The sequence below is a fragment of the Apiospora aurea genome (genome assembly GCF_038362705.1).
Source record: "Apiospora aurea strain CBS 24483 chromosome Unknown utg000002l_segment0_segment0, whole genome shotgun sequence".
In the NCBI taxonomy this organism is placed as follows: Eukaryota; Fungi; Ascomycota; class Sordariomycetes; order Amphisphaeriales; family Apiosporaceae; genus Apiospora; species Apiospora aurea.
In genome coordinates, this window is record NW_027117389.1 from 3604406 (window position 1) to 3620768 (window position 16363).

The 16363-nt window shown below is 53.6% G+C and overlaps 7 protein-coding genes across 7 annotated transcripts; 1 reads left to right on the forward strand and 6 right to left on the reverse strand.

Moving 5' to 3' along the window:
* Nucleotides 1-824: 824 nt before the first annotated feature.
* Nucleotides 825-2854, reverse strand: PG986_003476 (RING finger membrane protein; the record flags this gene model as incomplete). Its single annotated transcript, XM_066839698.1, has 3 exons — nucleotides 825-2225; nucleotides 2284-2365; nucleotides 2838-2854. The coding sequence occupies 3 exons, from the start codon at nucleotides 2852-2854 to the stop codon at nucleotides 825-827; spliced, it is 1500 nt and encodes a 499-aa protein (XP_066704762.1).
* Nucleotides 2855-5101: 2247 nt separating this feature from the next.
* On the reverse strand, nucleotides 5102-7608 carry PG986_003477 (uncharacterized protein; the record flags this gene model as incomplete). The annotated part of the gene is made up of 2 exons (XM_066839699.1): nucleotides 5102-5929; nucleotides 5974-7608. The coding sequence occupies 2 exons, from the start codon at nucleotides 7606-7608 to the stop codon at nucleotides 5102-5104; spliced, it is 2463 nt and encodes an 820-aa protein (XP_066704763.1).
* Nucleotides 7609-8628: 1020 nt separating this feature from the next.
* PG986_003478 (uncharacterized protein) lies at nucleotides 8629-9888 on the reverse strand (the record flags this gene model as incomplete). The annotated part of the gene is made up of 4 exons (XM_066839700.1): nucleotides 8629-8858; nucleotides 8922-9379; nucleotides 9460-9596; nucleotides 9730-9888. 4 exons carry the CDS (start codon nucleotides 9886-9888, stop codon nucleotides 8629-8631), a joined length of 984 nt encoding a protein of 327 aa, XP_066704764.1.
* Nucleotides 9889-10688: 800 nt separating this feature from the next.
* PG986_003479 (uncharacterized protein) lies at nucleotides 10689-11207 on the reverse strand (the record flags this gene model as incomplete). The annotated part of the gene is made up of 2 exons (XM_066839701.1): nucleotides 10689-11114; nucleotides 11166-11207. The coding sequence occupies 2 exons, from the start codon at nucleotides 11205-11207 to the stop codon at nucleotides 10689-10691; spliced, it is 468 nt and encodes a 155-aa protein (XP_066704765.1).
* Nucleotides 11208-12073: 866 nt separating this feature from the next.
* On the reverse strand, nucleotides 12074-12936 carry PG986_003480 (uncharacterized protein; the record flags this gene model as incomplete). The annotated part of the gene is made up of 2 exons (XM_066839702.1): nucleotides 12074-12852; nucleotides 12909-12936. 2 exons carry the CDS (start codon nucleotides 12934-12936, stop codon nucleotides 12074-12076), a joined length of 807 nt encoding a protein of 268 aa, XP_066704766.1.
* Nucleotides 12937-14072: 1136 nt separating this feature from the next.
* PG986_003481 (uncharacterized protein) lies at nucleotides 14073-14634 on the forward strand (the record flags this gene model as incomplete). The annotated part of the gene is made up of 3 exons (XM_066839703.1): nucleotides 14073-14178; nucleotides 14242-14440; nucleotides 14514-14634. 3 exons carry the CDS (start codon nucleotides 14073-14075, stop codon nucleotides 14632-14634), a joined length of 426 nt encoding a protein of 141 aa, XP_066704767.1.
* Nucleotides 14635-14710: 76 nt separating this feature from the next.
* Nucleotides 14711-16216, reverse strand: PG986_003482 (threonyl-tRNA synthetase-like protein; the record flags this gene model as incomplete). The annotated part of the gene is made up of 1 exon (XM_066839704.1): nucleotides 14711-16216. One exon carries the CDS (start codon nucleotides 16214-16216, stop codon nucleotides 14711-14713), a length of 1506 nt encoding a protein of 501 aa, XP_066704768.1.
* Nucleotides 16217-16363: the final 147 nt, after the last annotated feature.

The following is a 16363-nucleotide window of genomic DNA, read 5'->3' on the forward strand; positions in this document are numbered from 1 at the left end:
CATCTTGGTGCATTAGGATGGCAGGCTCGAGAGCGAGCCTACGTAATGTACGTATGTTATGTATATAGCAGGTACCTCGTAAGAAGTGTTTTAGCAGTGTCTGTGGATGAGCTCCGGAGCATGTACGTAACGGCCGACGGATCGCTACGGGGGCGTGAGGCGCTTTTGTTTGGGGGAGGAGGGTTGGAAACAGCGCCAAGCCAGATGGCGCCGCAATCCCCCGTCCTGATCAGGGCCGTCTGGGCTGTCCAGCTTCTGTCCAGGGTCCTCCGACAAGGATACCGCTACCAGCCTGCAGCCTGAGCGCCCGCAGCAGCCAAAACCGGTAACCTACATGGGTCAGTCACCTGGGTCTCTTGCCAAACACTGCCCGTGCGACCCGACTTCTTCCAATCAATTGACTTTGATATTCGCAAGTCTTGTTCAAATTACAGCACTACAAGTATGTGTATTCAGATTCGACCGAGATACACTCTCTGTATATAAAATCAATCAACTTCCCAGAGAAGAGGGGTATATCCAATCCAAACACTACTCCATGTCGCCTGGTAGCCCAACCCTCAGGTACCAAATTCCAAAAAGGCTCATCCCGTGCCTGTTCGTCCTTTCTTTGCCGGACTTTCTTTTTGAACTACACACACATGCAGGCCGTAGATGTTCGTCATCGCTCCAACCCAATGAAAAGAACTCCGCCAATATGCTAATGGACCTTTTCACCTCTCCAATGCATGATGCTATAAGGACAACGATAAACCGGGATCCGAAAATCATTTGAACCCCGGAAAGACGCGTTTTGCAGCCAGTCTCCCTGCACTGGGTCAGTATCACTCCAACGCAGCTGCAAGGGCAAATTGCAACTTACAAGGAGGTTTGCCGTCATCACTCGACGTCTCATCGATGGGAATGGCAAGTTCTTGCATCCGCTGCCGAGAGACTTCCAGGGCTGGTTCTCCAGTCCTTCCGGTGGCCAGTTTGACCCGTTCTGGCACCTCGATCGGGCTCAGCTCCCCGGTCGGAGAGGAAGGATGACTGTACGCCGTCTTGATCAGACTGCTTCTCGAAACCCTCCGTTCCCGAAAGGATTTTGCTTTGGGTGACTTTGCGGTGCGGGGCCGTAGCCTCTGCGTGGCTTTCTCACGCCGGGCCATGCTGTTTGTGATTTTGGGGCAATATCCCCTTGGGAGCATCGATGTCCTACAAATAGGACACAGAGAGCTAATTTCGCCGAGGAATTCATCAATACATTCGGGATGGAAAATGTGGCCACAGGGTAGTTCCCTGATAATAGTACTGTTCGATTCGAAGTGATCCAGGCATATCAGGCAGGTCGGCTGATAGTCAGTCCGTGTACTGATCTTTGTCGATATAGAGCTTGGAGATGCATGCGGGAGTGCTCGCTGGATCCCGTCCGGAGTACGAGGTGGCGTGCCTGCGGGAGGAATGGGCGCGTCATAGCTATAGGTGAAAAGAGGAAATGTTTCGATGTGCTCGGCGGGAACATGGAGTCGCTTGATACCCAAAGCTTCAAGGTCCGTCTCACCAGCCATCACCCGTCGCCGGAGTGATACACGTCGCCGACGTTGGACGTAATGCATCAGCAGTGATGTACCGCCAATGACGAAGACTAATACGCTGACGATAGCTATTACGCAGATCCATAGGCCTGGGAAGGTGCTGTTCGCAGAGACATTGAGTCTTGTCCAGACTCGTACGTAGTCACGAGGGTCAGGGTTGTATATCGCCGAAATGTTATCGCCAAAAGGGACTTCGTCAAGTTTTCCCGAGTATAGGCTGAGCTGCGTCATCATTTCAGCTCCCTTGCCGCCAGAGATAGCGTAGATCGGGTAATGGTGGCTATTTTTCCACGAGCCGTCTCCGTCAAGTTGCCAGATATCGTCATCAGCAGATGGCGGCGGGGCATAGTCGCCATCAGGCTGGTAAAATATAAAGGCCCGAAGGGGGTCTGAGCGAGCCTCGTCAAGGAAAGACATGGCGCAGTCTGCATTGATCCATGGTGCTATGGCGATGAGGTTGTAGTTCGTCGGCGGAAGGTTTGTCTGCCGCGTGACATTTGCTGGAAGGATTGTGTCGACGACATTCTGGCAGGGGTCGCCCGGTGCAAGGTCCGGGACATAAAGCAGACCCTGGATTATGCCGTTGCCAGTAGGAGCAAAGTTGCTCGAGAGTGTCGTGAAGTTCTGTCCGAGCACCTCGAAGTACGATGGCTGTATGCTATGTGAGAACGGGTGTCCAGAATCTGTTCTCAGAGCCGACTTGACTTACCGCCGCAGAGGCCGTGAGGTTCCGAACAATAGTGCTAGGGTTCGCCTTGCCTTCAGAATAACTCGGGCTACTGAACAGAAGCCTGTTTGTTTCAATTAGTGTTGGTTCTGGGATTTCTCACGATGCGCTGCCTGAGGCACTAATTGCGATCGACGGCGGCGAGGCCCACAGGCGTTCAAAGACGATTGCATCCAGCAACATGCGCCGAGACGTGTTTGCAAGAAACCATAGATGGCACTTGATGACTATACAATACCAGTATCGGTGCTCCAACACATCTGGTATTGCGATGGAGCTGCGATAGGGGCTTGGCAATGGGGATGGGGGACGAAAGAAGCTTTGCTTGGCAGACATACACATCATTCCGAATTTCGTTGAGCGCTGTGAGACGTCAGTTTGGGTTGCCAAGACATTGGCATGGGCGCCAAGATGTCGCCGAGCCTGGGGAAGAATAAGGGGACTCCATGCGCCCGCGGGGCCTTAGATTGAGAGACAAATTACAGCTGTAGTCTGCAAACCGCGACTGGAGGGAGGCCAAGAGAGATCTGACTTACACATGCTCGAAAATCATATTTGGCGACTTCTTGGGCTCTGTCCAAGCCCGCCAGACAACATGCAGAGTGCGTTGCGTGGCTGGCAGCAGTGCCGGCGTTGCGGTCCAGCAATTAAAAAGAGCGTCGAGGAAGCAACGTCACCAGATCGGACAGTACCAGTATCCTCCCTCGTGGGCGGGCGGGCAATGCAATGGGCGCAAAGCTCTCGGACTGAACAGAACACGGGTGAGAGAGGATGCAATGCCAAGCGAAAGTGCCAAGAGAAAAAACGGAATGAGAGAATGGGGGGGGTTGTTAGACTCTGAAATTGAAAGTCGCAAGGCAGGTGGGTATACATAACCATGACCAAATCCTCCGCTCAGCACGCACTTGAGCGCTCCCGCGTACCCGACTGCTACGCAGGCTACCAGCGAGACGGACGGGCATGGGCTAGATGGCAAATGGGGGAGCCATCGGTGGGTGGCACCATTTAACCAATTAGTTCTGACCCGCTGTGGTGATCTTGGGTCAATAGTTTTTGTGGCTAGACCCTATCCCGACAAGCGGGCAGGTGGGTGAAAGCTTGCTTTCGGTCAGCTACTACTACTCCAGCCAGTAAGACGGCTCTCCCAGCATCCTGCCGGCCTGCCTTGTCAGTCACACATGTGCGAGGGCACCAGTCACTGACAGGGGCGCTGCCCAAAACTGCAAAAACTGCTTCTCAAGTACCAGTCCGAGATACGCGCATAGTCGCACCAACTTCGAACCTGAGTGGTGAACGCAAGATGGGATTGTGGACGGATGTTGTACATGACTGAGGAGCTCTTTCCATAAAGGTGGCTGGCGGAAACAAGGAGAAGTGTGATTCTTGCCCTTCGGCCTCAAGTGACAAGGTTTGGGGGACGGGGACATCTACTGGCATTGAGACGACGTCCCGGCCGATTCGATGCCATGCGGTAGTGGCTCGCTAACGGAGCCCTCGATGCAAGACTCGCTTCTGGCAAAAAGCTTGTCTTCACCTCACGTCTGTCTCTGGAAGGCCTACCTATGAACGAACTGTGCAGTTGTAGAGCATGCCTTAGGTTGGCGGGTACAATGATGGACTCCCCCAATCAAGCTGCATAGGGGCCGACGTCATTTCTCGATAATTGGCGACGCTGTTGGTTTGGGGGAGCCCACAGACGCTGCATGAAAAGTAACTGATACGCTGAAACAGGCCGGGTATCCCGGCCCGAACAGAGATGCTCAAGAACCAACACAGTCATGACAGTCGTACTATTTGCAAGGCATCACAGTCCACCCGTGTCTCGTTTTGGATCTGGGAGAAGTTCACGCTCAGTGCCCATCGAACGATTCGGGTCACGATTTTTCTGCTCATCGGCCTCGACGAGGAATACCAATTGCTTCATGCTAACAACCTAACCCAGGATGGAAGATATCCTGAAGGTTCACCTCGTCAAGGTTCGCTCAACCGCCCCACATGTAACAGCTGATGACTCGCGGGGCTTCTTCGATATATTATCCATCGAATGAGTAACCTGATCGGCAAGCTTAAATGATAACCTACTTAACACGTAACTCCCCACGAGCAGCAATCTGGTTTCTACACAAGTCATTACCTAGGCATCTGGCTGCTTTTCGTCAACCGGCAACGTGCGCACGTACGTCGTCGCAAAAAGAGCATATGTAACTGTAACCAGCACTGGCTGCAGACGTCCGGTGTAAGCTGGGACAAAGCTGGTGCTACGGTAATAACAGCTGAGAGGTCGCATGACGTTGTCACAGACACATATAGTAGACGCAGCGAGTGCTGCATGCCAAAGTTAGGTGAAACTGCGTGCCTTGTATATACCCGGGCCTAATCTGAAATACCCGACGATAGCTTCAATAGTTTATGCGGTTAATCTCTACACCATAAACCTGCAAGTTGGTTGGAGACCATTGAGTTCGATTACTGTGCAAAAGGGTTCAACGCAACCTGGTTACGACAGGCATTACAAGACACCATGAAGACTGAAGCAAGGAGAGATGACAAGGACGCTTGTTCTTGTGTAAGCAGCTCTTAACTTTAATTTCAGTGCTACCCCGGTGACACATTTCAGAGTTCACAATTTTGTTGCAAACATTGGGGACACTTGTACGAGGTCTCAATCTGATTAAAGGGGTAAAGTTGCGGAGAAGGCCGGCTACTGGCGAGTATCATGAGTCGAGAGCTGTGACACCCTATCGAGCGTGATCAAGGAAAACACCGTCATTCTATTCAAGTGTGTATAATCCTAACTGGCCTACTCCTCCAGCCGTAATGCCTCGGTATAGACAACCATGTCGCCATCATCGCTGTCTTCCATCTGGATGCCGCCGAAGTTGTCCTCGTCCTCGCTGCCGACGTCGTATCCGGCATTCCCTACATCGAGTTCCGAGTATGGTGGTGGCGGAACGTCGATGCTTGATGTGCTGCCCGCAGCTACGTGGAAATTTCCCATCGTCACGGGGGAGAGTGCAATAGGTGCAATCGGTTGTTCGCGAGTCTTGTTAGGGCCATCGTCCTTTTGCTCCTCGGCGACTTTGATGCCCGCCGCTTTGTCATCAGGTACAGCCGTGCCGCTCTTCTGCCCCTGGAGATTCTTGACATCCAGGTCAAACTTCTCATTGGCCAAGGCTTTCGCAGTGTGGTTGGAGGGACCAATATACGACTTGTCGTCGATATCGATCAGGTTGCCCATCTCGGCGAAGTCGTCATTGTGAAGCAGTATGGCATCCTGTTCCTTCTCAATCGCGGCCTGCCCGTCCTTGACATTGGGGAACCCACAGCGTGTCAGAATCTTGGGCATGAGGTCGGGGTACCGAAGGTGACCCGTGACCTCGGCGCTGAGATCCAGGTTCTCGACCCCTTCGACTTCTTCGCTGATCGCTTGCAAGCCGGCGATGCCCAGTTGTGCGCTCGTCGCTCGATATAGGAACGCGAGGATGTAGTCATTCTCCGAGTAGACGTTGAACAGCTTGCCCGAGACGACCGTCCGCATCATTTGCCAGTGGCCCGGGTTAGACGGAACTGGTGCTGCAACAAGCACGACCGATTCCACTAGCCCAAAGGCCTTTTCTCGGCCAGCGATCTCAAGCAGGAGTAGATGACGCGTGCGCCGAGAGAGTAACCGACCAGAGTAACTGGCCTTTCACCTTGTACTTTGTTGATCAGAGCATCGGCCAGAACCTTGCCCGCCTTTTCTGACCTGTTCCGTGCCAAGCTGAAGGGGTTGTCGATGTTTGTAGCCATACCAACAAGATATGCTGGCCACAGAGCTGACCACAACGAGACCAGCACCGTTCTCTTTAGGATTTCGGTTTTGATGGCACCCCAAGCGTAAGAACTGGCAAGTTCGGTGAGTTCAGAGCCCAGAGACAGCAGGCTGTCCATTTCGTATCGAAGCGCAAAGACCTCGGATTCGTCGCCCAGAGCCCGCCACGGCTTCGTCACGTCTGCTGCTTCCTTGAGCCAGCCGTTGACGCCGATCGTGACACGCAAGCGGCGATCATCGGGAGAGTCCTTCTTCCACTTATCGCCCCATTCTGCTTTGAGCGGAAGGAATCGAAAGTCCTCGACCTCCTTGGCATATTGGTCCACCTTCTGTCCTGTCATCCCGGCCCCGAATGCTCCGAAGATGGTGCCGACCAGGGCACCGTTCATCCAAAATATACCGAGGAAGCTGGCCAAACCGCCGAGCCCGACGCCTCCCATTAACCCGCCTATAGCTCCAGCTACGACGGGGGCAGCCAGACCTCCTGTAATACCAATCACAGCAGCTCCGGCGACGCTTGCCAACCCAACTTTCCAGAACCGACTGCTCTGGTTTGCTTCTCTGTGTTTCTGGGCCTCTGCTTCAGCAGACATGGCATCCGCCTTCTGCACCGATTCCACCATCGTCGTCGCGATGGCGATCTCCTCGCTGTCTAAGAACGTCGGCGGGATTTCCATGGCCGAAGCAAGGTAACAAGCCAAAGCCCGGGAGTAGGCCGAGTAGTTGCCGATGGCCAGCAGCAACAAGAGGACGCTGCTCAAGGCCTCCTTGCGGTCGTCCAGCGGGATCGTCGTGAGCCGGGTCGGGATAGGGCGGTAGACGCTCTGGAACGCGGGCACGTTGAGGACGTTCGAAGCGACTTGCTGCGCGGCAGGCAGGCTACCGCCCTGTTGCGCCTCCGGAGCTGTTGCCGTCCCCGCGTCTGGTCCGAAACTCAGCAGATCCTCGCCCTCCGCGGGCTCTTCGGCCTTCTTCTTCGCGAGGACATCTGCCCGCTTACGGCGCGCCTCGAGTATCTTCTGGTCATCGGGACTCGCCACGGCCTCCTTCAGCTTGGCGAGGACCTCGGCGCGCCAAGAGTCAAAATGCGCGAGCGCCGCTCTACGTAGACGGATCAGCGCTGGGCTAGGTGGCGCGCGGCTCTGCTGTTGCGAGTTACTGCGAGAACTATTCTCTTCCTGCTGCAATGTTGACGAAGAGGAGCCAGCATCGCTGCTGCGGGTTGCAAACAGAGGTGCAGCATCCCTATTGGCCTGTTGCTGCTGCTGCCGTCGCGAAGACGAGGACGGCAGGGGATGCGCATTGCCGGCGGCGGCGGCGGCGGCGGCAGCATTCCGTGCCGGTGATTCGTCGGGGCTGCTGTTGCTACTCTGTGGCAAGACGAGCTGACTGCGCATATAGGCCGTGATTTCAACGACGAGGGCGTAGAAGGCCTTTCGCCGCGCGCCGTTCAGCACCACGAGCAGTTGGCGCGGTTCGGTGCTGAGGGGCGCCATGGTTCGTACTCATTTGCATGCAATCTATTCCGTACGTACAGGCCAAATCCAAAGAAAATTGGACGGACGATACTTGGGATCTACGAGCTCAGGGTTTTCACAGGGGCCATGTCTATGTAAACAGCATTTCTCCTTTCGCGTGCCGTAGTGGCATGTTGTTGCTGCCGTTCGACCTATCTCGATCTAGGCAGCAGCTACTTAAGATTAAAATAGAAACCAACCGGGGAACCCCACCACTTGTGGAATTGGCCCCCGAACCAAGTCGATCGAGTACAACAGCTGTTATATACAGACTCAGTCATTATGGGTTGCAAGCCATTATTGGAATCATTGAAAACGGAAGTGGGCAATTTCGTCCTCTACCTCATTACCAAGCAATGCCAGATTGAATAGAGCAGGTTGTCGGAAGGCCTTACGAGGCGAACTGCATGTGAGCCATTTTTGTAGGAACCTTTGCTGACGCCAAGCAACTTAGGGCGGGTAATACGGCATGGGGCATTAGCGAGGTGTGTGCCCCTGAGGGTACGCCGAGCGCTTGCCCGTCCAGTATTGATAGCCGACTTTCAACACCAGGTGGCTGGATTCTGGTTCATCTTGGAGCGAGACGACCTTTTTGGCGCGATTGCCATGGAGGCACCCTATTTGATGCCGGGAACTCAAGGCAAGGCAAAGCTAAGAACAAGATTCAAGACCATGCCCTCGTCCGGCAGAGGCCAATGCCTAACTCACTCGTCTAGGCGGTGGTCAGGCTGGGTTCCCGAAGAGAGTTGTAAGAAACTAGGAATCGAACCCGTATTATCACATTTATTGGATTCTGTACGCACACTTCTTGACTGACAACTCCAGGTATCAATGGTTAAGATAAAATCAAAGGTAGCCTCGACGGTATGAGCGCTTACTTTGTAAGCATAGATATTATAATATAGTGACAACTTTCAAGAGATTATCGCCTTGTGCTGCTGGGCAGCGCACACTCAAGTAGGATGAAAGTTGACCTTGGTAAGTGCCAGGCAGTCCCGATTACACCGTCTCGATGGAATCGGCTTTTTGGCCGTGGGTCGTATCTGCGCGACTCGAATACCGGCTGAACACGGGGAGTTCGGAACCGGTTTCCTCGCTGCGCAACACCTGGTGCATCCTGGCCCGCTGTCGTTCTCGGTAGGCGTGCCAGATAGGGGGCAAAGCCGTAGCTACCAACCCGATACCACACTCCAGTACGGACCACAGTAGCAGGCCACCAATAACGTATGCTAGAATTATGCCAGTCCATCGTCAGCCACTGGTCGCAAACAGAAGAGAGATGTCCTCCTTACCCTCTCTATTCTTCGAGTTTTCAGCTATTGCCGCGTTGTAATCCATAACGTATGGTATGCGCAGCAGAGTACATATCGAAGCCAGGGCGCCCAGGCCCAACACGACGCCCGCGGCCAGCTTCTTGCGGACTGGCATCGACGTGCGCCACAGCATGTAGGCAGGAAACAGGGAGCAGAGCCAGTCGGTCGAAATCGTGGTGACGGTGGAGAATGATGCGATTATCACGATAATGTCCTCCGAGGCGCAAGCTGCAGTCTCATGTACATCCGTGTCCCAGTTGGCTTCGATAGGTCGACATTCGCCCATGGTTCCGGCCTCTGTCACGACGAATCCGACCACGGTGATGCCGAGGATGCCGAAGACGCAGCGCCTGTAGCTGCGAATGGGGCCGGCGATGCGGAGCAAGAGAATGCCCACGGCGCTCTTGATGCAGACTAGCACGCCCGAGTAGAGAATCCTGACACGCGTCAAGTCAGTAGAAGTCTTGCAGGGAACATGCGGCGTGGAAACCGAAAGAAAGGTCTGAAGGCGGCGTACATGGCGATAAAGAACGTCACTCCCAGCGACTCGTTCAGGTCCTGGGGCTTACTGCCGCTTGTAGGTGCCTCGACTTGGGCGCCGATCCCAACGAAGGTGCCATATCCACAGGCTGCTGTAAATCCAAGGTACAAAACCTAGACAAGGTCAGGAACTCGCATCAGGTAAAGAAGTACTCGTCCCATCCATTTTGGCCTTGTTCTACTGCTATCCCCTTGCGACTTTCCTTGTTCCCCTTCTCTACAACCAGCCAAGTAGTGATGTACTTACCAGACCCGAAGCAACAAACAGGTCATCCCAGCCCAACTTCTTCTCCCGTAACCGATAAAAGAGTCGAATGCCCACGAAGAATGTCGCAATGAATGCCGAGACGATACTGCAGAGCAGAAGGGACAGGCTGAAGCTCTGTGGTTCCAGCAACGCCGCCATGGTTTGCGTAAAACGATAGAGATAGAAGGAGCGGTCTTTTGGATTTGTGTAGCCCACCGGGCTTGAACCCATATGTAGGACTCCGTGTCAAAAATGCCAAGCGCAGGCAGGCGATTATTTCCTGTCTTACATACACCGTTTGCTAAAAAAAACCTGGGATGGTGCAATGATCATGTCAGTGCCCGTTTACAATCAAAGATGCCATGGCGAAGTTATTGCCGTGGACTGCGATAGTCTATGCATGGCAGGATTTCTGGCTTAAACCAACTGAGTATGACTTCAGTTGCATTCACATGATGAGAAAGTTGACATTGTCTGATCACTGCACCAGCCAGCATACATGAATACTCGTTTGTCATCATCCTTCGATTTTTTCGGAGCTTGCAATCAAGCCAATCTCTGGGTCAAGATGACTTATCACTCGAGTATTTGATGCCTCTTGAGACCTGCTTATTTTGTCCTCTCAAACATAGGGTGGTTGCCGAACGCACCTCAATGGTTCAGCCGAGGTTCTCTAATATCCCACCCCCTGTTATGTATCAAATCCGCTGGACCTACCGTGAGATATCAACTCTAGCAGCCGCATTAACACAACCTCGACTATTTGTAGCAAATCCGCATAGAATTCTGTGCCTTTCCAGCCCGAAATGTCGCAAAGCTCTTGTCTGTTGTCCTCGTCAGTCATTGTTCGCAATACTCTTTCAATCGGTTGGAACTGGCACAAATTACTCACGGGTGAAAGCGAAAGCGATCCGAATCTACCAGACAAAGGAAGTGTCCTCAGAACGGTCCTCAATTCCTTACTCAGAATTGTCTTTGACTTCGGAGTTAAGCAGCTCCGCAATTTGCAAGGGTTCTTCAGGCAGCTTCTCCGTCAATGAGCCCAGATAGCGAGTATTGGGTGCATTTTCGGGAAACAATTCCAGAAAATGCATAGATCGAGGGCAAAGACGCAGGATAGGTTCGTCTCCATCGAGCATTGTTTTGTAGTGGACCTCATCCATGTCGATATAGAGATGGCCCTTTGGGATGTACGAGATTGTGTACATCCATCTGTAGATGTGGTAAACAGCCAGCTTCGTGTTGTAGAACTCGAGGGCTGCAGCTCGACCCTCCACGGTGACGCTGAGCAAAGGAGAGATGAGTTGAATTTTGGGTCGAACACATGGCGCCCCGTGATGCATAAGGATGGGTCGAGAATTGCTCTCATCCTTCAGGAACTTTTTCTAAACCATTCTTCGAAGCTCCAGAGGCAGCTTGGTGAAATAGGGAAAGACCTTCTGGGTCTTCATCTTAATGTTCTTGGTGGTCTTGTTCATGATTTTGACTGCAGCGCCGACCAGGAGTCGACTGGTGATTGGGGTGTATGAAAGAGTTGTGGAAATGACGCCGATGATGATGTCTATCAGCAGTGGAAAGAGAACGAGTAGTTGTGCAAGTCGGATTGCATTCAATGCCATTCAGGAGAAGCTACATGTGTGCTTCCCCTTTCTAGTTGTGAATATACCAATGATTTCTTATAACCATTCACCAGACGAAAAGTACACTCTCTCGTCGCCGTTGCCAGACTCTATCTATGCTATGTTGAATATCACTGGTTACCTATCGCTGTCCTGTGTCTACCCAGTCAGCAAATCGAGCACCACGGAAGCCAATTCAGCGATGGGACCTAGCATGCCGACTTTCAGCTCAGCAGGAACGCCCCTATGCATTGGTATACATGTAGTCTTGGGGGAGGGACCATTAACTACCCCAGTAGCTGTATGAGCAACGTCCTGCATGTTATGGTTTGATTGATTTTGAATTTTTTTTTCTATATGACTAGTACTATGGAATATAGTCGACACAGGTGGCAAAGAGCAAATGGAAGGCTACGAAAACTGGCAGTGACTCCGTGCCAACACAAATGGGTATCAAATGGCATGTTATGGTTTGGAAATGCAATAAGGATGTATCCCATTGGGCGACCTGGCTTTTACATTGAACCGTATCTATATCCGTATGTACCTCCTCGCCAACTTTCGGTTTCCTAGATTTCCTAGACCCCGGCGGTAATGAGACGAATGTAAGTTAATCACCATAGAATATCTGGCTCCTGCTTCACGCTCGTTGCTGAGCTTTAGCACACGCATAGCCCATGACTCAGAGATAACCAGAGACAGCCATTTCATAAGCCCCCATATCATTATTCGTCATCGTCATCCTCGTCATCCTCCTCTTCCTCTTCACTGTTTTCCTGTCCCTGCTTGAAGACAACCTTTTCGCACAACTGCAGCATCTGCCGCACCGGCAGCCCCACGACGTTGTCCACGCTCCCCTCGATCTTCTCGATTAGCACCATGCCCGCGAGGCCCTGTATCGCGTAGCCGCCGGCCTTGTCGACGCCCTCGCGGGTCCGCACGTAGCTCTTGATGACGTCGTCGGGCAGGCCGTCGGCCTCCTTGGCGAAGTAGACCTTGGTCTCCTCGACGTGGGTCTCGATCTCGTAGCCCGGGTGGGTGGCCTCCTCCTTGGGGGCGAGGCAGCAGATGGCGCTGAGGACGCGGTGGACGCGCGTGTCGCGCAGGTGCTGCAGCATGCGGATGTGCGCGGCCTCGCTCGCGGGCTTCTCGAGGATGCGGGCGTCGCGCGTCACAATGACCGTGTCGGCCGAGATGACCAGGTCAGGCTCCTCGCCCTTGGCGACCGCGCGCTCGTACACGTCGAGGGCCTTTTGCCGCGCCGTCGCCGCCACGTACTCGAACGGCACCAGCGTCGACTTGCACAGGTCCTCGGGCAGCGTCGACGGCACCACCTGGAAGTCGGTCAGGCCCAGCCGGTGCAGCAGGGCTTTCCGCCGCGGCGACCCGGAGGCCAGGATCACCTTGTGGCTCTTCATGTAGGTCAGGATGGGGATCTCGAATGGTGGCGGCGGTTTCCGGGTGGGCGGCGGCCCGGCGGGCTGTCGGACGGGCAGGCCATGTTCTCGGGCGGCGGTGTCGTAATCGGGGGAGAGTCCGACGGTGTGCCGTCGGGGTTACTCGACAGCAAAGGCTTTTTCTCGTTCATCTTGGTGTCGTGAGGCGTCGCTCTTGACTATGTCTCTCACTGGTTTCCCTGGTAATACCTCTCAATGGCTACTTGGCAACTGAAGCCAGAGCTTGGTTCAATGGCAGGGGATTTGAAGCTGGAGGTCGAAGAAAGCTCGTGGTGGGGTAGGTGATGCAGGTACGTCAACTAAAACTTTACCTACCTCTACCTCCTGTAGCAAGCGTCCAAAGTAGAAGCGGGCATGGCTTGACTTGGCCTCGTCTCACCTATATTTCCTCTGAAATACATCCTGTGCCTCCATATTGCTTTATGATACCTCTTTCGAACGCATGACTGACCTTTATTTGCATACACCAGTTTCTTGGATTGTATGCTGCTCTTGTACCTTTGGCAAATGGGATTTCTGAAATCCCATCAACAGCTTGTGCTGGCCTGAATCAGTGAACGAACCTGGCTGGCTAGCGGGGCACGCATTGGCAAAGCACCCGATCAAATCATTTTGACGACCAAAAACAACCAACCTTCCACAAACGCAACAACGGCCACAAGATCGAGGCGCTGGCCGCACTTGCAGCATTGATCCAAGTGTCTTATATACCTAAGTATACTTCATGATAACATGCGAGCGGCGTAATAAGCATACCGAGCTGCAGATATATGGTCCAATGCAGCTTTTGGTGCTGGATCTGGTTAGTCTGGAGCCAACCTTACTTACGTAGGTAATTGAAGACACACTTCTCTGAATGTTGGAACACCCTTGAGTCGCCTCATGGCGGCCACTAAATTTGGCCTACAGGGGGTCTCAATTCCTAGCTTGGCAAGTATGGAGGCGGGGCATCTTCATCACATGCACGTTTTGTCAGACGAGATCAATGCTCGATCGCGACCTTTTCGCGACTTCCCTTTTATACAACCCTCCAAGTAAGATGAAGAAGTATACCCAATTTCAAGTGAAGATTGAACGCTACAAAGTTTCTGCTTCTTATCCTCTTTCTTGACCACTGCTACTCTCCCACATTTCATACGTAGTATGAGTTGCTTCTTGCCTATTGTATGTGATTGCATGGTGGCTTACACTTGTCGGAATCGCATACCAGACTGGCAATCTACACATGAGCGAAAAAAGAAGATAAACACTCTACGCACAAAGAGCCATGGCGGAAAAGTCGTCGCAGTCCCCGAGTCCCGGTCTCAACGGTCAAGGCGACGAGAAGCCGCGCTTGACCGAGGAGGAAAAGAAGCAAAATCATATCGCCTCTGGTACGCGCTCAGGACCCAGAACCCTGCCAAGACTGAAATATTGACCGCGGACTTCCGAAATAGAACAGAAGCGGCGGCAGGCCATCCGCGATGGGTTTGATCGCCTTTGCGAACTGGTCCCAGGCCTCGAAGGGCAAGGGCGCTCCGAGGGCCTGGTCTTGAAGCGCACCGTCGAATTCATGCGTGAGCAGCTTGAGCGCCGCCGCCAGCTGGTCCTCGAGAAAGAGGCGCGGGGCGAATATGTGGACGACAAGATGCGGGAGTGAGTCCTAAAGCCGTCCTCCAAACATGATGCTCGCCACAGTTACGTATGTCACTAACAACGTATGCACTAGACCCGTAGCCATACTCGAAAGGCTCGAGCAGAGGGACCGAATACGAGCGGCGGAACGTGGGAATAATGAGGAAGAGGATGATCACGACGAAACGGTCGGCTTTACGAGATCAAGCTCATAAGAGCGGTTCCATGGGTTCATTTTACTTCATTTGTACTTTTCCAGGCCTAGCACTGACCTGAAGCTGGGCGTTGGTTCTATTCATACAAGTCCAACTTGGCTTTCAATAAACCCAAGAGCTCTTGGGGCGCCATCTCCTTCTGCTTTGGTGCATCACTGTCGCCCTCGCCATTTATGCTGGTCATGTCGACTGTGACGGTGCCATTTGGCAGCTGCCTCGGCCCTATAGTTACAATGACGCCGTATCCCTTGGCCTTGGCCTCTCTCACTTTGGCTCCTATACTCGTTTTCCTATCATCAATGTCTACAGCTAACTGGGTAGCATGGGTGACAGGACCATCCTCTCCTGCCGTTTGTCCATGGGTGCCAATAAGAATGTTCCGTGCAGTTTCGGCCAACTCAAGAACTGGCTGGCTGTCATTCACGGTCAGGATCATCACCTGTCTCGGGTTGAGCCAGAACGGCCATTTCCCGTCGTAGTGCTCGATCAGAAGCGCCATTAGCCTCTCGACGGAACCGAGGACGGCTCGGTGGATAAGAACGGGAGTTACAGGCCCCGACTCTGCCAGCTTTTCCGCATCAGTGGTGACCTCGCCCCTTCGTTCTAGCTCTGGCGCTGGGGCCTGGTACTCCAGGTCGAAGCGTTTAGGGAGCTGGAAGTCGAGCTGGATGGTGGCTGTTTGATGTTCCTTCCCATCAGAGTCCCTGAGGATGATGTCGATCTTGGGTCCGTAAAAGGCGCCATCGCCCTCATTGATGGTCCATTCCTGGCCCGACGCATCAAGGGCTCGCTTCAGGCCGTTCTCGGCCCTCTCCCAGTCTTCTGCGGTGCCAATAAAGTGGTCGGCCGGCCTTGTGGACAAAGCCAACCGGTATGGCCCCAGCTTGAAAACCTTGTAGGCGACGCGGACGAAGTCGAGCGTCTTCTTGATTTCTTCCTCAATCTGCGACGGTCGGCAGAAGATGTGGCCGTCGTCTTGGTGGAAGCGCCTGACGCGAGTGAGCCCGCTCAATGCTCCTGATATCTCGTTCCGGTGGAGAGGGGAGAAATCGGCATATCGGATCGGCAGGTCGCGGTAGCTGTGGTGCTGTGCGGCGAAGATCAAACAGTGCCCGGGGCAGTTCATGGGCTTCAGGCCATACTCGTCCTCCTCGCTGGCTTCCGATTGATCTTTCCGCGACGGCGAGGTGCTTGTTACCGTGAACATGTCATCGCTGTAGTTCTCGAGATGGCCCGACTTGACCCATAGCGCCTTCTTGTAGATGGTGGGGGTGATGACTTCTTGGAAGCCATAGCGAACGTATTGCTTTCGCAGGAAGCCGACTAGCCGGTTGAAGATGCGGGCGCCGTTAGGCAGCAGGATCGGCGAGCCGGGGCTGTAGATGGAGGTCGTGAACAGCTCCTGCTGCACGCCGAGCTGTCGGTGGTCGGCTGCGGGTTTCGGGGGCAGCCCTGTGGTGGATGTTGCACATGTCGCGCATGCTCGTCGGAGCAGTTGGGCGCCCGGCCGAGTCGCATAGGAATTGCGTGGCAATTGAGACAGGCCCTGAGGACGCAGCCTCAATATTCTCCTGGCAAACATCCCTATGGCGTTGAGGTCGTTATCGAGTCCATCGCACGAGGTACTGAATGAATACTTAACCTCAAAATCTCGAGGCCCGTTAATTGAAGTTCTGCCCGCTGCTAGCTAGCGCAAAACGCCGACACACCGAAGCCTGCTCGGGCGTCA